General features: G+C 38.1%; 1 protein-coding gene across 1 annotated transcript; it reads left to right on the top strand.

Moving 5' to 3' along the window:
• The first annotated feature begins 13,675 nt into the window (after positions 1-13,675).
• Positions 13,676-19,085, top strand: LOC109080039 (tripartite motif-containing protein 16-like). The gene is made up of 6 exons (XM_042719146.1): positions 13,676-14,323; positions 14,892-14,987; positions 15,068-15,301; positions 17,635-17,794; positions 17,936-17,983; positions 18,211-19,085. The coding sequence occupies exons 1-6, from the start codon at positions 13,745-13,747 to the stop codon at positions 18,726-18,728; spliced, it is 1,635 nt and encodes a 544-aa protein (XP_042575080.1). The 5' UTR covers positions 13,676-13,744; the 3' UTR covers positions 18,729-19,085.
• The last annotated feature ends 4,322 nt before the right edge of the window (positions 19,086-23,407 follow it).

Here is a 23,407-nt window from a genome sequence, read left to right as displayed (position 1 = left end):
TAAAACTACAGCATTCACGTTTTCAGGATGAAAAGGAAATTCGGAACACTCAAATTCAAATAATCTAAAACTCCGATACTCAGAAATTCATGATCGTAGAGAAAGTAGGTCAGAGGTCATCCTTGTTTCACTCCAAGCCAGCCCCCCCACCACACACTAATCAAGTACCTACTTTACAAAAAATGTCACTGCAGATATTCCTTTACAACTTAAAGTATACGTAAAGTGCATAAACTTAATTATACAGTAACTTTAACAAATAAAGCACAAGTCATCTTCATTCTGGTCAAAAGTTTTCAACCCCCGGATCTTAAGGCATCGTGTTTGTCCCTTCTGGAATGCCATCAGTGATGTCGTGAAACCTTTTGTAATAGTACTGTGTTTTAGTCCCTCAGTTGTCCTCAGGTGTGAAAAGATGGATCTCAAAATCATACAGATCCTGTCTCAGAATCTGCAAATGTTAATATTTATATATAATGTTACTTATAAGTATAATAAATAAAATAAAGTAAAACAAATACAAATTAAAAGTATTTAGTGCAAAACAGAGTGGATAGCTGCGATTTAATAAAGTTGCTAGTTGCGAAGGACAGATTTCTATTTTTTCATTTTCATGAAGTTTAACTCGATGTACTAGCATAACTTAAACTGAAAATAAAGTTCATAACAACCTATATAACAAACAAAAACTAATACAATGACGAACCCAAAAAAGACCACAGCACTAACTAAACTAACTAAATTAAAATTATTGGGTAAGAGGAAATTTTTGTTGTATATTTTTTATGGAATTCTGTCTTGTCAACTGTCTTGTGTGTCTTATTTATAAATGGATCAGACGTACTGTAATGGGGTGAACAAATTTCGAAATGATAAATACAATCTCTCATCTCTAAAACCTAAAAAACTAAAATTAAAACTTACAACACAAAAGCTTAAATTAACAATTCAAAAATCAAACAATTCAATAAAAAATTCATAGAGACTTAAAAAATAAAAAATAATAACTCTTTTAACTAAAATCTATAATTCAAAAATCGCATCTAAAAATAAAAATAAAAATTCACACAATTAATAAAAACTATATAGAAATTAAAAAATAAATAAAAAATGGCAAAAAACTAAAATGTTATCTAAAATTAAAACAAAAATATCAATATAAAAATAAAACCCACACTCCAACATTTAAAAAAAATGATACAAAAGACAAAAACCATAAACTAAACTAAATGGAAAAAAATAAAAATAAAAAATAAAAATAAGAATGAGCAAACATTAATACAAACTATAAAAGTATCTCAGTAATACTAAAATAACTGATTTAAGCCAATTAATTTGTTTTACTCCCACATTGCTGTCCTACGATAAAGAGATATTATATATATAGTATAATTATTAGTATTTTTTTATTTACATTGCTTACTTTCTTTCTTTCCTATAGGTCTTAATTTTTTTTTTTTCTTTTTTTTTATAAAATAAAATGTTTGTATTTATGTTCCAGTTCACAGCACAATTAAAAACACACACAGTAAGATTGTGAATGAAGACTAAAATGAATCCACATCATAATACTGAGGTTTTAAACCAGTGGGGCATTTGAGAGCCTCGTCAGATCACTCATTATTTTTAATATTCCGATGATCTGCAGCTGGGGTTCTTTCTGTGAACTGATGTTTCAGGAACTCCTGAATGAACTTCTGCTCTCCACACCATCCATCATCCACAGACCGACCCGAATCCACAGAAATATCAAGCACAGCCGTGTGTGTGGGTGGGTGTGTTTGTGTTGTGTGTGTGTGTGTGTGTGGGTCCTGTGAAGGAAAGTTTGCCCCGTGTTAGTTACAGTCAGGTGTTTTTAAAGGTTCTGTCGTTATGCTGCACTGCATCACATGACTGATTCTTAAGGCGAAGGAGGCTCTGTGTGATACAGAAGCCAGTTCATATTTTTCACGTTTGATGCAGATAAAGTTACACAGAAGCGTTCATAAATGTGCTTAAGATCACCATCTTAGCCTACCTCGGACCCAGTATACAGAAGAATAATGAATCTAACTGTCCTTTCCCCGCTTCGATATGTGAACGTAATTAAGAGGAACAGGTGTGAAGGCATCGTTTAACACATTTACAAATGTACGGAGTGTGAGGGACCTGCTGGATCTCCCCAGACCTCATGTTTCGCAGAGGCAGAGATCCTAACCTTTCCCAAGTCTGGAGAAGAAACCTGCGAGATCACACACACTCACACACACAAACACACACCCACCCACACCACACACACACCACACACACACCCACACACCACCACCTCACATCTCACACATACACGCACACGCACACACACACACACACACACACTTTGGCTCATTGTGTCAAAACTTTACACACAAGACACAAGGACCCAACCACCTGTGTAAATAAACGCATGTCACATGCTACTGTTGACTTTAAAACTCTGCTATCCAAACCCTTCCAATCCTTTGGTCAAATGGTCGCGGCCGATTTACAAAAATGATATAACACTTGCCTCATCATTAATACACTTTCAGATTAGCAGCATAACACACTAGTGTAGTTTATATCAAACCACTGCAGTTTTTAAGTTTTCACTGTTGTTTTAATTTCAGTTCATCAGTTAGCATTCTGTGAGCTCAAATGTAACACTTACAGTTTTTTGTTCAGGTTTTTTTTCCAACAAAGGTTTTCCACAACAACAAAATGAAAGCACTGAAAGGTTACAAATGACATCAACGCAATACTGCAACATCACGGTTTCTATACTTACAGTACAGTTGAATGCAGTAACGCAAATACACTACTGTAACTACAGAAATAGCAGCCGCCAATTGGTGTCGTGGGTGGTATTTACAGATCCTGCTTGTTCTGTTGGGTCTGGCCACAGGATCTCATCAACGTCACAAGTTGATATTTTTCTCCTGCTAGTTTCCGGACCAGAGTAGACGGTGGAAACTAACATTATCCCAACAACAACAAAACCTGTGGCTGCTCCGATCTGTCCTGTACAACTCATCATGAAGTGCTCGAGAAATGTGAGTATGTGTTTTGCGGATTGTATGGACCTAGTTTGGCAACCGAAGTGCCGTAAAGCCCTCGAGGCTTATGGCAGCACACATTGTGATGTTCCCCCACGCTGCCCCGGGACGTGCACAGTTGCCCTTTGGCCAATTATATCATGACCCTGTCTTCTAGTTTTGCTGAGGTTGAAACCAGCCTCATCAATGTAAATAAATTCATGAGGCTGTGCAGCTCCCTCATGTCCAAGATTTTTCTGCAACAAAAAATACATAGCATGGACAACCACCCAACCCCACACACAAAACACCAGGTAACCTGTGCCTCTTCGCTGCATGCCTCTGCATGTGGTACTGATACATGGTACATATTCAGCTATTACTGTCTGGATTACAATAAATAGTGTATTGTAAATGTAAAGGACTGCAGCACGTACCTGTACATATTCTTGGTCAAAGTCCTTTTGAACCCTGATGGCTTTCATCGGCAAATGCGATCCCCCCCCTTGTACCATTGCTTTCAATGTGATTTTGTGCTTTAACCAAGACCACTCTGATTGTAGCAATGCCTACTTGATGATGTTGATGAATACTTTGACTATCTGCAAGTATTTGTGTCCCATAGTTTGGTTGCATGTTTGCTCTGACCATTTCCACACTGGCAAGTTTCCCTGCTGTTGGGTGAACAGACGTTGCCCGACCAGCCCCAATGCGGTTGTCCCTGATTGGTGATCAGTTTTGTAAGTACAGTTTTTCTCAAGCGCTTTGGGTACATTTCACACAAACTCAGGTAACAGCTCTCAGTTAACACTGCAAACTAAACACAGTCTTAATGTTGGCGAACACAGTTAAGTATGCACTACACAATGAAACACAGCATTTTATTCTAGGTAATGGCATTTAGTAAAATTCAATTTAACATCAAAACTAAAAGTGTGTTCCTCTGTTGATATTTGATATCTTCAGCTGAAGATACACAAAGAATAAATGAAAATACATGTTGTTCATTAAGTTCCTGTAATGAGGAGTTCAGGTGTATAACAATGAGTTTTCACCCCACCCACAAAAAAAAAAAAAAAAAAAAGGAAAAAATCAAATAAGTACATCGGTAAAATTCATTGGAATTAATTAATTTATTGCTCATACCTCTCACTTACAGTCTGGCCAGAGATTTAATCAGCATCACAGCAAATATTTTTTCATGAGTCATGCCTCGTGGGAAAAAGTGCCGTTGACTGCTGTATCCATCCTTGACACTGCTTGTGCCCAGTATCTCCACATGGCTCTTCCATTGCTTGAAGACGACTTACTTGTGTGTAAAGGGGGTTGCAATCATGTACTTTCAATCTCCAAGAGGAGAAGAATTCCTCATTGGGATTCAGGAAATGAGAATATGGTGGAAGAAACACCATCCTGAATTGTGGGTGATTTCTCAAACCCACTCTCGCACTAGTACTGAATGGTGGAATTGGACATTGTCCCAACAACTACCAAATTCCGCACCATTTGCTCCTCATCACAAACACTGCGGAAAGCGGGTTTAATTGGGTAGGTTTAAAAAAAAAAAAAAAAAAAGTAAGAGGAGCCTTGCTGTGTTGTATGGTCCAAGACAGCACTGTGTGCCACAACAGCAGTTGTAAGAAATTGTGGCAGAAAAAAAACGAGAGTGATGTGCCTCCTCGTTTGTCCATGGACATTGATGTAAGCACGATGGCCAAGCACCTTTCTCTCTTTTTTTTTTTTTTTTGAATATTGAAGCCTGCTTTCATCAGTAATACAGGTACGTCATAAATGAGTTGCACTGCTATCCAACTCCAGATTCTCTAGAGTAAAAGCAAACATCAAGGTAAAAATACATGACATGTTGTGTTTTTTACAGTAATGGCATTGATTGCAGTCACTACTACTGTAAATTGTTTGCTGAAGTTTGAGTTCACACTTTTGAAGAAGCATATACATAGATATGCCTAAATCGTTTTCACATAGTAAGCAGGAATAGTTTTAGTGGAACACTTAAAGTTCAGGAAAAATATAATCTTGTGTTGGCAGTAAAAGTGCAGCGTACTTGGGCTGCACATACTTGAACAAACTGGTAATCGCAACTCCTTCACTCTAAACAGAGTTCCATCTCAAAAGGGCACTTTGTAGACTTTTGCTTCATTCGGATCGCATTTCTCCCTTAGAAAACTATCAATTGTGGAGGAGAATGCATTGGTGGATATTGTTGAACAGTTGATTGTCCTGTGTTATTCCTTTGCTGAATTCGTTGGAGACAGAGGGTGTTTGTTACTGGACCACCATGTTCAAACAATGGCATGCTCTTGTTTAACTGAAAAGGAACTCTTTGTCGTCCACCTGAAATGTTTCTTTTAAACTAACTTCAAATCTGGAAAAAATGTTTGGACAAGCAGGAACATTTACTGTAGAAATCTATGACCTATGTCAAACGAGATCTAACATGGCCTCTCATTGTAGAAGTAGAATCATCTAGTTACTTACTTACTTAACGGTTTTCCCTCTGAAATGTGCAGATCACTGAAGCCACTGTTGGATCTGTTTTTATATTGGGCTGAATTCTCTGCCAGTTCCTCTCATGTGAGAACCATGATTTATGACATGGTCTCTAAGTGTGGCTTCTGATTTCAGTTGAAACACACGTGTACCCTTTCCTTCTACCTCTCCTCCCTCCTCTTACACCTTGCCCTCCTCTTCCTCCCTGTCCACCTCTTATATTTTCTACTCATCTCATTCCACTATACCATTGCCCTCCAATCTATCCATCTCTCTCCTTTCTCCCTCTATCTCCTGCTAATCTTCTCTCTTCCTACATCTTCAGCTCTTCTTTCTCATTCTCCTACATCCTCAGCTCTTCTTTCTCCTTCTTCTACATCCTCAGCTCTTCTTTCTCCTGCTCCTACATCTCAGCTCCTCTTTCTCTTGCTCCTACATCTTCAGCTCTTCTTTCTCCTGCTCCTACCTCCTCAGCTCTTCTTTCTCTTTCTCCTACACCCATAGCTCTTCTTTCTCTTTCTCCTACATCTTTAGCTCTTCTTGCTCCTGCTCCTACATCCGTCCTCTTCTTGCTCCTTCCTCCTACATCTTCAGCAAGAATAGCTCCCTTTTTTTCTCTTTCCTCCTACACCCATAGCTCTTCTTTCTTCTTCTTCCTACACCCATAGCTCATCTTTCCTCTTTCTTCTCCCTACATCTTCAAGCTCTTCTTTCTTCTTCTTCTCCTATCCATCTTCAGTTTCTGTCTTACTCCTACAATCCTCACCTCTGTCTTTCTCCTGCTCCTACCTCCTCAGCTCTTCTTTCTCCTTTTCCTACCTCCTCAGCTCTTCTTTGATCTCCTTCTCTCCTACCGTATTCAGCTCTTCTTTGGCTCTCTTTCTCCTACACCCATACCTCTTCTTTCACTCGTTCTCCTGTTCCCATAGCGCTTCCATTTTTCTTCCCTTCCTCCCTACATCTCCTCAGCTCTTCTTGCTTTCCTTTTCTCCTACTGTCTTCACCAAGAATAGCTCTATCTTTCTCTTTCTCTTCTTCTCATCTTCCTCCCTTCCCCCATAAGCTCTTCTTTCTCTTTCTCCTTCACCCATAGCTCTTCTTTCTCTTTCTCCTACATCTTTAGCAAGAATAGCTCTTCTTTCTCCTGCATCCATAGCTCTTCTTTCTCTTTCTCCTACACCCATAGCTCTTCTTTCTCTTTCTCCCCCGACATCTTCAGCTCTTTCTTCTTGCTCTTTTCTTCCCATCCACTCTTCCCTTCTTCCTCCATCTACCCTGTCCACCACCTCAACCCGCTTGCACCTCTTGCACCTCTTTCCTTTTCCACTGCTCTTTCTTATTATGTTAATTGTCTTTTCTTGCTCATTCGTCTTTGTTGATTTCTCGTCCTTCCTCCTTTGGAGTTGTTATAATTAGACAGCTGTGTGACCAAGTAGTGATATTGATTTTTTTTTTTCTGTGTTGTGTGTGGATTACTCACTCATCAGATAATCCTTTGGGGTTACAGTTTATGCCTATTGCTTACACACGTTTTGCTAAATTTGGCTCATTGTCTCAGTGTCAAAACTCTACACAACAAGCAAATAAGAACACAACACTGGGAAAGTGGAACCAATTCAGCATTCTAATGTCCAAATTGAAACTTTGCTTCAATCCCTTGTTCAAAATGTCACTCTGATGACAAATGATACCCACTTGCATCATATGAATACCCTTTCAGATCAGCAGCAACACACTAGTCTACGTTGATTAAAAAAAAAAAAACAAACAAAACGTTTTTTTGTTTCATTCACTTCCACCGAGGGCATAGTTTTCACAACAACCAAAATGAATACTTGATTTTCAAAATCATTACATTATATATTTTAACAGTACGTAATTCAGTTAAATCAAAAATACACAACATACCTACATGTACTCACAGAAAAAAAACACAATTGGACTTATGGATCCTGGCTCGTCCTGTTGGGGTCGTGGCCACAGGATCTCAACATACCAAGCAATGTCTTCTCTCGCCAAGCATCCGGGAAAATACCGCTTTTGTCAACCTCAAATCACCTGGAAGACCTCACCTCAATGTCTCCACAGGCCTGTCCCTTGCCTGCAGAAAGGGTATGGCATGTGGTTGTGCGGTCATATACGCGCCATTTCAAAGCGGAAACAAAATCCTCTATAGGATTTAGAATGGCGAGGAAGGGGGCAAGTCAGAACTTCAAAGTGAGCATGGTTTGTGAACCATTCTGGACCATAGTAGCCGATGGAACTAACATTATCCCAGACAACAACAAACCTGGGCAGATCTGGTTCATCTGTCCACTGCTCATGAAGTACACGAGAATGTGATGCTGTGATTGATGTGATGATGGGCATTATAGGGACCCAGTTTGGCCTGTGGTGCAGTAGACTTCAAAGACTTAGGCAGGACACAATTGATATTTCCACCAACTGCCCCGGGATTTGCAAAATTCCCTTGGCCCAATTATATTCGTCCCCCGTGTCTTTTGTTTGCTAAGGTTGAATCCAGCCTCGTCAATGTAAATACATTCTTGCGGCTGGGCATGTCCAAGATTTTCTGTAACAAAAAAATATAATTGTGTATGGCTTTACCAGCACACACTTACACTAACTACATATACAAACCGACCCACCCCACCACACAGTTACCTGTGTACTTTTCTAGAATGGTATCTATGTGGTAGCTAATCCAGTGGTACATTTCATGTGTTCACTGGACTGCACCCCATTCTTATTGTAAATGTAAAGGACTGAAACACTTACCTGTACAATCATGTCGAAGTTCTTTTGACCCTGAACACTGTTCCTCTCAAATGGGACCCTGTACAATTGCTTTCATGGTCAGTTTGTGCTTTACCAAGATGCATCTGATAGTTGTAAGCTTACTACTCGTTTATGTTGTCAGTACTTGCCTATCGGCAAGTATTTTTGTTGCGGTAGCTGTGGCGACGGATTGCATTGTTTGCTCTGACAGGTCCACTGTGCAAGTTCCTGCTGTTGGGTGAACAGGGCATTGCGTCCCCCCCAGTAGGTCTTCTAGCCATTCTGTATAAAATGCAACCAAAATTGTTCTCGTTTGCTTCTTTTTTTACAGTAACGTGTAACTGGAACTTTACTGTATTTACCATACACCGTACTGCAACATCTCAACACGTTATCCGGTATGGTTTCCAAAACTCCAACGATTGGTGGCAAAGGAGCCTTAGCCACCCTGGAATACAATTACAGTGTACAGTAACTTGATATGGTACAGTACTGTAAATACTCTAGATACAGTCCTGAGTAGAGTAGGATTTTAAGACATACCTGTTTTTTCCGTCCCGGAATGTCCTTATTATGGATGAAAACTGTGAAACGGCTTAGATTTATTATTTTTTGGACTCTCGCCCAGCTTCCTCATAGGTCAGGGCCATGGTTGATGACCTTGTCCCCCAAAGTTTCTCTTATGTCTCAGAAATAATGGTCCTTGCGTGGCCTCTTCGACCACGCCCCTCCTCGCTCTGGTCCTTCCTCTTCTCTGCCTCTGTCTCCTCCCTGCCTCCATGCGCTGCAAAGTTTCTCAAAATGGCTTAACTGAGACGATTCTTGGTAGCTGGCTGATGGTGTTCAGTTTTGTAGTGTTTTCAGGTTGTGTCAACTGGCTTTTCAATTAAACAATGTGTGTTGTATTTTGAATAAATGTGTTTTCCCACTGGTACCCAGAGGATTTCCTTTTGAACAAAGTGGTCTTATGTAATGAAATAAGTGTGTCGTGTGCAGGATCAAGTGTGTTGCGAATTGCAACTGAAGTGCAAAACTGGCTTTTGTTTAAGGTATGGTTGCACTTGTTTAAGGTATGTAACAAAAGGCTATCAATTTTTAGTTACTTTTGGTCTAAGCAAAATGAAATGCCTAAGTGTTCAAGCAATAGGCAAAAACTGTATAATAATTAAAAATTTATATATACTTGCTGAATATATTTTTTGTATACGTTTAAAATATCTATTTTAAGGTGCGCTCTTATTACTAAATATTTTGTTCCAAAAAAAAAAATGTAATATTTTTGGTATAATCAATGTGTTTAACTATATATTTTTTAATTTTAAAAATAGATGTTATTGAGCTTCACGGTTCCACAACTTTACAACAGAAATGTGCATGTATTTTAAAAATATTGGCAGAAAAATGATTTTTTAATTTTTTTTTCTGTATGGTTTTCGGTTTTGGAATTCAGTTCCGTTCAGAAGCAGCAACAGTAATAAAATCTTTTGTTGTAAAAAAAAAAAAAATTTTACTTGTGAAAATCTGGCAGCTCTGCTAAAAAATCTCTAGTGCGCTTTCAACCAGGTCTCGTCCCATTCATCAATCTCTGTGATATCACAAATCCTGGAAAATATTTGTTGCAGTCCAAACGAGTCATAGTTTTTGAAAAAACTATTTTACTTTACTTCTGTTAAATAACCTCCTTGTGAATTGGCCTTGAGGCCTTTGTAAACTTTGCGATATTTTTTATGCTCAAACAAGCAACATTGTCAGACTAACTAAATTTTGAAAAAGTGAAAAAGCATAACAGCACCGCCTTAAGGAAGATTAAGGAAAACAGTCTGCCGTGGATAATGAGGCACACTCGCACCTAGAGAGCAGCCCGGAAAATGGAGCGCAGCTGGAGGAAAACCAACTAGAGGTATTTCATATTGCTTTGCGGGAAAGTACCAAATATCCTTCAGAAAGATTATTAAACTGCTAGATCTGATTACTTTTCCACCTCTTTAGAAGAACAACAAATCCCATAATGTATAATGTTTCAATACAGTGGCTAAATTAACAAAAAATAAAGCATCACCAGTGTTGACATTTCCCGAACAGCACAGTAGTAATGATGTATGAACTACTTACAACTAACTCGATATTATTAGCGATAAACTTGTAACCATGCGCGTCAGCTATAGTATTGCTCAGTAGCGTGCTATAATTGCCTGAGAACATTCCCACCATTCTCTACTATAGGAGATAAATTGTATAAACTTGTTTAAATCATCTAAACCACAACATGTACTTATCCCCTGATTTTCCACATCAAGCTCCTAAAAGCAGGTGCTTCCGAAGTCATGATCCGCTTCTGACTATTATTAATTCATCAATGTCATTAGGTATGTCCCCAAACCTTCAAACTGGCTGTTATTAGCTTCTCATCAAAAAAAACCACAACTTGACCCCAAAGAACTAGTTAATTAGCAGAACCGATCTCCAATCGTCCTTTTCTTGTCCAAGATACTCGAAAAGTAGTATCCTATCCATTATATTCTTTTTCTTCGAGAAAAATGGTATCTGTGGGATTGCCAGTCAGCATTTAGACCGTATCGTAGTCTGAGACTGCTCTCCTTGAGTGCAATCACCTGCTCTTATCATCTGATCGTGGGTTGTTCTCTCTATAGTGCTACTGGATCTTAGCGCTGTGTTTCAACATAGTTGAACACAACTTCTTTTGCAAGACTAGAAACTTTGTGACATTGTGTAAGAAAGTCACTTATCATGAGTCAAACGAAACTTATAGAGCAATTGCGTATCTATATAAAAAAACTGGAATGAGAGTTAGTTCTTATCGTAATTCTGAAAACAAAAAACAGACGTGTTAATTATAGGACCTAAAAACTCTGTGTGTAATAACCAAGAACACTGTCTAGACTTACTGCTGCTCTGTAAAAAAATCTCGTCTCAGACCCTAGGCTCTCAATGTCAAATGCAGAAATGTTAATCCATACGTTTATGCAGGTTTGCTCAAGTTGGATTATGGGTAATGCTTTATTTGGGTGATTGTTCTGCACACTTAATAAACAAACTCCAGCTGGTCCAAATTGCAGCAGCTACAGTTCTTACTAGAACCAGGAAGTATGACCATATTAGCCCGATTCTGTCACCACTGCACTGGCTACCTATTAAACACTGTATACATTATACAATCTTGCTAATTACTTAAAAAGCCCTGAATTATTTAGCACCTCAGTACTTGAGCGAGCTAATATCGCATTATAGTCCTCCACATCCACTACGTTCTCAAAACTCTGGCCATTTGATAATACCTAGAATATCAAAATCAACTGCAGGCAGCAGATCCTTTTCCTATTTAGTTCCCACATTCTGGAACAATCTACCTAACACTGTTCAGGAGGCAGACACACTCTGTCAGTTTAAATCTAGATTAAAGACCCATCTCTTTAACCTGGCTTAGACATAACACACTAACACATTTCTAATTTTCAAATCCGTTAATGGATTGTTAGGCTGCAGTAATTAGGTCAACCGGACCAGGGAGCACTTCCCATAACACCCGCTGTACATGTTACATCGTAAAAAGAATGGCATCTACGCTAATATTAGTCTATTTCTATCTTATTCCGAGGTCACCATAGCCACCAGATCCAGTACGTATCCAGCCCAGATGGTGGATCAGCATCTACAGTCCTTAATGTCAGTGAAAACCAGGAAACAAGATGAGCCCCAGAGACAGATTCCTAGTGAAGTCCTTGTCTCCTAGACGGTCATGGGGACAAGACCACAGGAACCAGTTGAGTCCTCTGCACGATCTGACTTTGCTGCAACCTGGAATTGAACTGCTGGTTTCGTCTGATCAGAGGAGAACTGGCCCCCGACTGAGCCTGGTTTCTTCCAAGGTTTTTTCTCCATTCTGTCACAGATGGAGATTTGGTTCATTGCAGCTGCCACATAGACATTCTAGGCCCGTGCTTATGCACGCTCATCCAGGGGGCCCAAGTACAATGAAGAGATGTATAATATTTTTGTTATACTATGGGCTATCTAAAACAGTAGAAGAACCAAAACTCCAAAAGACTCAGAGCAAATTAATATAGCAAACAAAAGGCTAAAGGTTGACAAACTATTTCAATGTTTTGCAACTTTTTTATGTACAGAAATCATGTTTTCCTTCTCTTGTTCTCTCTCACAAATGGACACACAGTACAGACACACATTCGCGCACAAGGTGGTGATGTGCACAGAAATTTGTTGTCAAAATTTAACAAAAAAATAAATAAATAGTTTGCAGCTGAAAAGCTTCATGACATTTCTCAGTAGTGAGGTTCTTGAAGTGGTTCAGCCTAAAGATTTGCTATTAGAGACGCTGCTGCTGAACACAGTTGCAGGTGTTCACACACGCGTAATCTCTCTTTCTAAAAACTTAATTAGACTGCATTAACAACTGCATTAGACTGCATGTCAATGGTTCAAACCATCGGCTCTAAAATTATGTTTTTCAAATAGCAATAGAAGTTTTAGAGTGAGGTGCATAAATTAGTTCAACACACAAGGGTTTAGTTTCAGAAACATTACAGATGTCTTAAAATAAAATATTTGAACAATGTCTTGAGGTGTTATTCCAAGCCGTTAAAATTATTAGAGAAATAATGCACTGCCGAAGTGGTAATGATGCCATAATGCCGGAGTCTATTAATGGAACGGTCTTTCTCCGTTCCCAAACGAATTACATTCGTTCCCAAAAACTTCTATTGCCTATGTTCTGTTCCCAGTGTTTCTGTCTGTTTCCAGCTACTGTTTACTGTGTGCCTTGTTTCTCATAGTTACCCTTGTTTGTTGCCATAGCTACCCCTTTAGTTTCCATGACAACCAATCACATTCACCTGTCCCTTGTAAGCCCCTGGTTTTCCTGTGTTTTCCCATGTTCTTTGTCTTGTGTTGTCTTTAGTGAAACCTCTTTCTTGTTTCTGAAACATTCAAGCCCCATATATATATGTTCTGTATACTCAAATAAATGATTTTGATAATTATGCAGAACCATCGAGTAGACTCATTCTGTCTCAACATTCACTTCGTGCCTGTATGTTTACTGTTCACACGGTAAAAAATAGTGTCCACTTCTTATTTATTTACTTGTGTTCTTTGAGTGTTTGTCTGAGACTGAAATCTAGTAGACATTTAATTATCAGGGTTCCCAATTTCTAGTCTAGGAGAATCACTTTTCCAAGTCAAGTTCTTTGTATTTACTTTAATAACAGTCAGGTGTGTTGAAACTAAACTCAGGGATGAGAAACCTGCTTTACAGACTCACAGACACACCTGTTTTACACGTCACTCAAACACAGAACCAGGAAACAGAATCACATAAGTTCAGGGAAAGAGAAACTGAAGTGTAGTTGAACTGTTGTGTGTCTGTGTCTCTGTGTTCATGCAGTAAAATGGCAGAAGCCAGAATTTCAGTGGATCAGAAGGAGTTCATGTGTGCAGTGTGTCTGGATCTCCTGAAGGATCCAGTGGCCATTCCCTGTGGACACAGTTACTGTAAGATCTGTATTACAGACTGCTGGGATCAGGAGGATCAGAAGAGAGTCTACAGCTGCCCTCAGTGCAGACAGACCTTCAGTCCAAGACCTGCTTTAGCTAGAAACACCATGCTGGCTGAAGTGGTGGAGAAACTGAAGAAGACCAGACTCTCTGCTGACTGTGACGCTGGAGCTGGAGATGTGCAGTGTGACGTCTGTACTGGAAGAAAATACAAAGCCGTCAAGTCCTGTCTGGTGTGTCTGGAGTCTTACTGTCAAACTCATTTTGAGCGACACGAGGAGTATCATTCACGTAAACCACACAAAGTGACTGAAGCCACTGGACGACTGCAGGAGATGATCTGCCAGAAACATGAGAAGATCCTCGAGGTTTTCTGTCGCACTGATCAGAAGTGTATATGTCTGCTGTGTACGATTATTGAACATAAAAACCATGACATTGTACCAGCTGCAGACCAGAGGACAGAGAAACAGGTATTTAACACTAGACACTGATGAAATATTGGACATTCGTGTCATATGTGTTTATATCTGCACCATATTAACAGCTCACAGCATTCACACGACACACGACAGCAGAAATGAACCGCAGCTGCAAGAAGAGCTTCACTTTTTCATGAAAATGCAAATGTAAACCTTTATCAACACTTTTTTTTACAAAAATAGGCCTTAAGCAACATAAAATAATGAAATGAACTATTCACCCTTTCTTTGACAAAATAAACATCTGTCAGGCATAAAGCAAACTATACTACACAGAAGAAACACTGTCAGTGTGAAGCTCTACGCCTGTGTTAGTTTCACTTTTCTAATGCTTGGAATTGCGCTGTGAAATGTGCCTTAATCTTCATGTTGATTCATGTAAGATGATTGTAACAGATCATCACTTCTGGAGTTTGAACCTACAGCCATTGTTTATCAGTTGAGATAAGTAACCTTTAAACTGCCTCACCCTACAGTATGTTTACTGGATTCATCTGTTCATGATGATTTAGTGGCAGTAGTTTTCTGTGAGATTCACTATCATCTGTTTGTCCTGCAGAAGCAGCTGAAGGAGACGCAGAAGACGCTCCAGCAGAGAATCCAGCAGAGAGAGAAAGATCTCCAGCAGCTGAGAGAGACTGTGGAGTCTCATAAGGTGAGTCTGGAGAAGAAGAGAAGTTTTGTCTCCGTCTCAGTTCAGACTCACTGAAGCTGAATCACTGTGTGTCCTAACAGCGCTCTGCACAGACAGCAGTGGAGGACAGTGAGAGGATCTTTACTGAGCTCATCCGCTCCATTGAGAGAAGCTGCTCTGAGCTGATACGACTGATCAGAGATCAGGAAAAGACTGCAGTGAGTCGAGCTGAAGAACGACTGGAGCGACTGGAGCAGGAGATCAATGATCTGAGGAGGAGAGACGATGAGCTGGAGCAGCTTTCACACACACAGGATCACATCCAGTTCCTGCAGGTAACACAGATCTAGAAGAACAGGATCAGAGTGGACTTGAGCAGATCCTGCTGTGACAGAGACTCACAGAGAAACAGTTCATGAGTGTCTTATTATATAATCATCAGTCAGACTCTCATCTGATCATCTTCTTCTGAAAGAGACGCCGCTTACAAACTAGAAATCTCTTAGGAATCATTTCTATCAGCTCTTTCTTCTGGAAGATATATTTAGCTGTCAAACACCACTAGCACCACCATCAGTTCAAAACTTTACTAACATTTCGGCCTTTTACCTCATTTTTCCTTCTGATTTATTACATAATAGTGAAATCAGTGAACTTGATAGTGCAGACAAACTTATGTTCTTAGCAGATGTTTTATCATCCAAACTATTTCCTAGAAAGTTCAAATATAAGGCACTTTCGCACCGTACAGTTCTCGGGACATTCTACTGGTTATAAAGTGACGTGACGTGACATACAGCCAAGAATGGTGACCCATACTCAGAATTCGTGCTCTGTATTTAACCCATCCAAAGTGCACACACACAGCAGTGAACACACACACAGCAGTGAACACACACCCGGAGCAGTGGGTATCATTTATGCTGCGGCGTCCGGGGAGCAGTTGGGGGTTCGGTGTCTTGCTCAAGGACACCTCAGTCGTGGTATTGCCAGCCCGAGACTCGAACCCACAACCTTAGGGTTAGGAGTCAAACTCTCTAACCACTAGGCCACGGCTTCCCCACAAATTCACACCAGCAGCAGGAACTCTGAAGCAGCGACAGCGATGTCTTTATTTGCAGCATTTACAAACGTCGATAACTAATGAATAGAGGATGCTGTGATTGGAGCTGTTTTTAATGTGTGTCTTGGGTTTTGTGATAACGGAGATGGAATGTAAAATAATCTGCCTCAGTTTCTGCTCTAAACTATAGCGAGCTCTTTTACTTTACTATAAGGTTACAATTAACAACAGAGACCAAACTTAAATTCAATTACTATTTATTTTTAACTATAATAATCAACACTCACATTAAAAAAATTGTATGCAAACATTTAAATTGTTTTTAAATTAACTTCTAAATAACACTTTATAATAACTTTCATTAATAAATCATTAACAAACATTATATAATGTTTAACTAATAATTACTTAATATATATTCACATATCTAGAAATATGAGATAATGTGCTTGTTAACCTTAACTTATCAAACATTACCAGATGATTAACAGATCATTATTTAATGTAGATTCAAACGCTTACAAATGTCATTAAACTTTCAGTTCACATGTGTCACAAATCAGGGGATAGACGGTAGGTTAGTGATATGATGAGGTTTACTGAACAGACTTGAAACAGAGAGTATGGCTGGTGAGATCAATGATAAAGGCAATCGTCCCGAAACAAACACTGAAGGAGGAGGATGATACTTGGAGGCAGATAATAGAGTCCGGGTCTAGGAAACTGGGGCGACAACAAAGGAGATCCACAGGAGGATCGTTGGGGCTTCTGGGGGCAGAATAAGCACAGGTTAGAGTAGAGAGAGTCTGGGTACTTAGTAGTGAACGGTAGACCGGACGCTGAAGTACTGAGGTGAGGGAGTCTTTGTACTGGGTTTGATTATTGAGTGCAGGTGCAGGTGATCAGTACTCCGGCGACTGGGACCAGGTTACGGTGATGATTCCCTGACAATATGATCATGGATTTTATTTTTGATTTTTTTTTAATCTTCAATATATTCATTAGCTCATAATCACCGTCTGTGAAGATTATATATTTAGTCTTTGTTTGATGTGTTGAGTTCTTAAATCATTTATTAATCATTTGTTCATGTTTGTGCAGTACTCAATCTAAAGTGGAAACTATTCATAATTTGTAAATGTTTATAAACATTCACTATTGTTTAGTATCTTTGTTGGCACTGGACTTTTAGCTACGCTAACAATGTTTGTGTAAAGGGTGGTTAGTTAGCTAGTGGTTAGGTGGATAATTAAATGCTTGGTAAAGACATATCACACATTGTAATCTGGGTGCAAAACATGTTTTTATCACCTCAATCCTTATATTACTTCAAGTGTTGAGGTCATAAGACCATTTATATTGATCAAACATACCACGTAATATTAGAATAGGTACCCCTTAGTTTCAAAATACTTTCAGTATAAATCATTTGTAATTCTCCATGTTGTAACCCTGTTATTCCCCAAACTTTGCATATTATTCACTGATACCTACACCGAGGTACTCTATAGGTACACTGTAATTACAAAAAATTACACTGTAAACTCTGTTTACTTTCACTGTAAATCGCGGCTGTAATCTAAAGTGTTTCCCTGTTTTCTGTAGAGTTTCCAGTCTCTCTCAGCACCTCCTGAATCTACAGACGGAAATGATGATCTCTTCAGTTCTCTCTTCTCTTCTGATGCTCTGAGAGAATCTGTCCATCAGCTGAGAGACAAACTGGAGGATTTCTGCAAAAAGGAGATCAAGAAGATCTCAGACAGAGGTAAAGTCCTGGAGATTCATCTGCTCTCAGAAACCCAGTCCATCATCATCTCATATCATGGAGAACATCATATTAGAAATGTGTTAGGAATAGATACAGGATCATGAGAATCACACTGTTCATGTCTGTTGATTTCCACAGTCACACTCACCAACATTGTTCCCAGAACCAGGAAGGACTTCCTACAATGTAAGTCAGTAAGAAAACCAGCAGAAAAACTCTCTGAGTGTGTTCATGTTCTTCCTGTAGAAGGAGAAAGAAGAGTTTTATAACTGATGATGTAAATGATGATGTGCACAGATATCTGGTCATCTGTACTGAGACACTGATGATACACTGAACATGAAGAGTTCAGCTGCATGAAAACATCAAACAGATTCATAATTCCTGATTCTGATGTGTTTTATCTCCATCAGATTCCCGTCAGCTCACTCTGGATCTGAACACAGTGAACAAACTCCTCCTTCTGTCTGAGAACAACAGAGTGATTACATTCACTGACACAGATCACTCGTATCCTGATCATCCAGACAGATTTGATGCGTGGCATCAGGTGTTGTGTAGAGAGAGTGTGTGTGGACGCTGTTACTGGGAGCTGGAGTGGAGTGGAGATGTGTTTATATCAGTGTCATATAAGAGCATCAGCAGGAAGGGACGGGGTAAAGAGTGTGTGTTTGGAGGTAATGATCAGTCCTGGAATTTGCGCTGCTCTTCCTCCATTTACTCATTCATACACAATAACATAGAGACTGATCTCTCTGTGAAGCCCATCAGCAGAAGAATAGGAGTGTTTGTGGATCACAGTGCAGGAACTCTGTCCTTCTACAGCGTCTCTGACACAATGAGCCTCATCCACACAGTCCAGACCACATTCACTCAGACGCTCTATCCTGGGTTTACTGTTTGTATAGAATCATCAGTGACACTGTGTTGATGAATCAGAATAGATATTATTATCATAATGGCCTTTCAATTCAAAAGATCACACAGTGAATAAATAATTGTCATTATTTCCCTTATGTAGCTCCGGCCCTCTCCAGCGTTTGTGTTCTTCTGTATTCTGCTGTTTTTATTGTCATGCATTTAATTGTTAAACATTCATTTAATTGTTAATTTGTTTTTAATTTTAAGATACAGCTTGTTAAATAATTAGTGTTAAAAAGTGTAAATGACAATTTTAAACTCTTAAAGCTCATATTATTCAACGTGATTTCATGACATTCAAGGAAAATAGTCTTGTACTTTTTGAACTTCATTTGTCACCCCACATTATTAAAATGATTATTATATAGAGCTTATAATATGACAAAACTAAGTGAATTTATATTGTGTAAATTTAAATTATTTACAAGTGTAATTTAACAAAAATGAATATTATTTGGCATATGAAATAGTTCTGAATTTGATTTTTTTTTTTTTTACTTGAACATTAAACATTTTAAATTGAACACAACTGAATGTTTTTATGGCATATATTATAGACATAGTTTTATAGACATATTTTCAATCAGTATATTTTTTTTTTGTTCTGAAATCTTAGACTGCAAATATCCAGTTTTTAAAAATACAGCTTCAAGTTTTCAGGATGAAAAGGAAATTCGGAACAGCAAATTCAATAATCTAAAACTCGATACGCAGAAATTCAGATCGTAGAGAAAGTAGGTCAGAGGTCATCCTTGTTTACTCCAAGCACCCCCCCCAACACTAATCAAGACATACTTTACAAAAATGTCACTGCAGATATTCTTTACAACTTAAAAGTACTTAAAAGTGCATAAACTTTAATTATACAGTAACTTTAACAAATAAGCACAAGTCATCTTCATTCTGTTCAAAAGTTTTCACCCCCGGATCTTAATGCATCGTGTTTTCTTCAGGAGCATCAGTGAATGTCTGAACCTTTTGTAATAGTTGTGTTTGAGTCCCTCAGTTGTCCTCAGTGTGAAAAGATGGATCTCAAAATCATACAGATCCTGTCTCAGAATCTGCAAAATGTTAATTATTTATATAATGTTACTTATAATGTATAAATAAATAAAAATAAAGTAAAACAAATACAAATTAAAAGTATTTAGTGAAAACATAGTGTAAAGCTGCTATTAATAAAGTTGCTAGTTGCGAAGGACAGATTTCTCTTTTTTATTTTCATGAAGTTTAACTCGATGTACTAGCATAACTTAAACTGAAATAAAATTAATAAAAACTATATAAACACAAAAACTAATACAAATGACACAGACACTAACTAAACTAACTAAAATTATTATTGGGTAAGAGGGAAATTTTGTTGTATATTTTGTATGGAATTCTGTCTTGTCAACTGTCTTGTTGTCTTATGTATAAATGTATCAGACGTACTGTATGGTGTAGAACAAATTTCCGAAAGGATAAATAAATCTCTCTCTCTAAAACCTAAAAAACTAAAATTAAAATGAAAACACAAAATCTTAAATTAACAATTCAAAATTCAAACAATTAATAAAAATTATATAGACATTAAAAAATAAAAAAATAATAAAACTTTAACTAAAATCTTAAATGCAAAAATACAATCTAAAAATAAAAATAAAAATAAAACAATTAACAAAAAAAAAAAAAAAATTATCTAAAATTAAAAAAAATGGCAAAAAACTAAAATGTTATCTAAAATTAAAACAAAAATATAAAATATAAAAATAAAACCAAACTCAAACATTTAAAAAAAAATGATAAAAAAGACAAAAACACCAAAAAAAACTAAACTAAATGGAAAAAAATAAAAATAAAAAATAAAAATAAGAATGAATTAAAAATTAATAAAAACTATAATAGTATCTCAGTAATACTAAAATAATGATTTAGCAAAATTAATTTGTTTACTCCCACATTGCTGTCTAGGATAAAGAGATATTAAATATATATATAATTATTATTATTTTTTTATTTACATGCTTATCTTTCTTTCTTTCTATAGGTCTTAATTTTTTTTTTTTTTTTTTTTAGAAAATAAATGTTTGTATTTATTTTCCAGTTCAGCAAAATTAAAAACACACACAGTAAGAATTGTGAAATGAAGACTAAATGAATCATCATAATACTGAGTTTTAAACCAGTGGGGCATTTGAGAGACTCTTCAGATCACTCATTATTTTAATATTCAGATGATCTGCAGCTGGGTTCTTCTGTGAACTGATGTTTCAGGACTCTGAATGAACTTCTGCTCTCCACACCATCCATCATCACAGACCGACCCAAATCCACAGAAATATCAGCACACGTGTGTGTGTGTGTGTGTGTGTGTGTGTGTGTGTGTGTGTGTGTGTTCAGGTGAAGGAAAGTTTGCCGTGTTTAGTTACAGTTCATATCTGTGTGATACAAAATCTAATGCTGCATCACATGACTGATTCTTAAGGCGAAGGAGGATCTGTGTGATACAGAAGCAGTTCAATTTTTCACGTGTGAGCAGATAAAGTACACAGAAGCGTTCATAATGTGCTAGAAGATCACCAGCTGATCCTACATCGACCCAGATACAGAAGAATAATGAAATCTAACTGTCTGGCCCGCTTCGATATGTGAACTTAATTAAGAGGAACAGGTGTGAAGCATCGTTAAACACATTTACAAAATGTACGGAGCGTGAGGGACCTGCTGGATCCCAGACCTCATTTCCAGAGCAGAGTCTAGACTTTCCCAAGTCTGAGAGGAAACCTGCGAGATGCACACACACACACACACACACACACACACACACACACACACACACACACACACACACACACACACACACACACACACACACACACACACTCTCTCTCACTAACAACATAATCTCACACACACACAACACTACACACACACACACACACACACACACACACTTTGGCTCATTCAATAAAAAATACACAACACGGCACACAAGAACATACAAATACTGGGAAATAAACCATTCACATCTATTGTTGAACACTTGTAAAAACTTTGGCTCATTGTGTCAAAAACTTTATCAAAACACAAGACACAACACTACAACCATCCTTTTGAAACTCTCAGATAAGCAGTCGCTCCGATTACAAAATGATATACACTTGCATCATATGAATACACTTTCAGATTAGCAGCAACACACTAGTGTAGTTTATATCAAACACTGCAGTTTTTAATTTTCACTGTTTTTATTCAGTTCATCAGTTAGCATTCTGTGAAGCTCAATGTAACACTTACAGTTTTTGTTCAGTTTTTTTTTCAACAAAGGTTTTCACAACAACCAAAATTGAAAGCACTGAAAGGTTACAAATGACATCAACTCAATACTGCACATCACGGTTCTATACTTTACAGTACAGTGAATGCAGTAACGCAAAATACACTACTGTAACTACAGAAAAGCAGGCCAATTGTGCGTGGGTGGTATTACAGATCCTGCTGTCTGTTTGGGTCTGGCCACAGGATCTCATCAACGTCACAAGTGATATTTTCTCCTGCTAGTTCCGGACCAGAGTAGACTGGTGGAAACTAACATTATCCCAGACAACAACAAACCTGGTCCCCCCACACCTCCACCAAAAAACTCAAAAATGAACTTCATCCAAAAATGTGAGTATGTGTTGCGTATTGTAGGGACCTAGTTTGGCACGATGGTGCAGTAGCCCTCGAAGGCTTATGGCAGCACACATTGTGATGTTCCCCCACGCTGCCCCGGGACGTGCACAGTTGCCCTTTGGCCAATTATATTACGACCACATTGTCTAGTTTTGCTGAGGTTGAAACCAGCCTCATCAATGTAAATAAATTCATGAGGCTGTGCAGCTCCATCCATGTCCAAGATTTTCTGCAACAAAAAATACATAGCATGGACACCCCCACCCCAACACACAAACACACAGGTACCTGTGTCCCTCTCTGCATGCACTCTGCATGTGGTACTGATACAATGGTACATATTCAGCTATTACTGTACTGGATTACATAAATAGTGTATTGTAAATGTAAAGGACTGCAGCACTTACCTGTACATATTCTTGTCAAAGTCCTTTGACCCTGATGGCGTTCCTCTCAAATGCGACCTTGTACAATTGCTTCAATGTGATTTTGTGCTTTACCAAGACACATCTGATTGTAGCAATGCCTACTTGATTGATGTTGATGAATACTTGCCTATCTGCAAGTATTTGTTCCCATAGTTGGTTGCATTGTTTGCTCTGACCATTTCCACAATGGCAAGTTCCTGCTGTTGGGTGAACAGCCGTTGCCGACCAGCCCCAATGCGGTTGGCTGATTGGTGATCAGTTTTGTAAGTACAGTTTTTCTCAATCGATTGGGTACATTTCACCAAACTCAGGTAACAGCTCTCAGTTAACACTGCAAACTAAACACAGTCTTATGTTGGCGAAACAGTTAAGTATTCACTACACAATGAAACACAGCATTTTATTCTAGTAATGCATTTATTAAAATTCAATATTAACATCAAAACTAAAAGTGTGTTCTCTGTTGATTTGATATATTCAGCTGAAGATACACAAAGAAATAAATGAAAATACATGTTTTTCATTAAGTTCTTTAATGAGGAGTTCAGGTGTATAACAATGAGTTTTCACCCCACAAAAAAAAAAAAAAAAAAAAAAAAAAAAA

This window comes from Cyprinus carpio, chromosome B2, assembly GCF_018340385.1.
Source record: "Cyprinus carpio isolate SPL01 chromosome B2, ASM1834038v1, whole genome shotgun sequence".
Classification (NCBI taxonomy): Eukaryota; Metazoa; Chordata; class Actinopteri; order Cypriniformes; family Cyprinidae; genus Cyprinus; species Cyprinus carpio.
This window is presented reverse-complemented; position numbering and strand designations above follow the sequence as displayed.

Excerpts from the sequence above, each read along its gene's own strand:
- LOC109080039 (XM_042719146.1), top strand. The coding sequence starts at position 13,745 with ATGGCAGAAGCCAGAATTTCAGTGGATCAGAAGGAGTTCATGTGTGCA. Across the intron at positions 14,988-15,067 it reads AGACTGTGGAGTCTCATAAG|CGCTCTGCACAGACAGCAGT; the intron begins GTGAGTCTGGAG and ends GTGTCCTAACAG. Across the intron at positions 15,302-17,634 it reads ATCACATCCAGTTCCTGCAG|AGTTTCCAGTCTCTCTCAGC; the intron begins GTAACACAGATC and ends TGTTTTCTGTAG.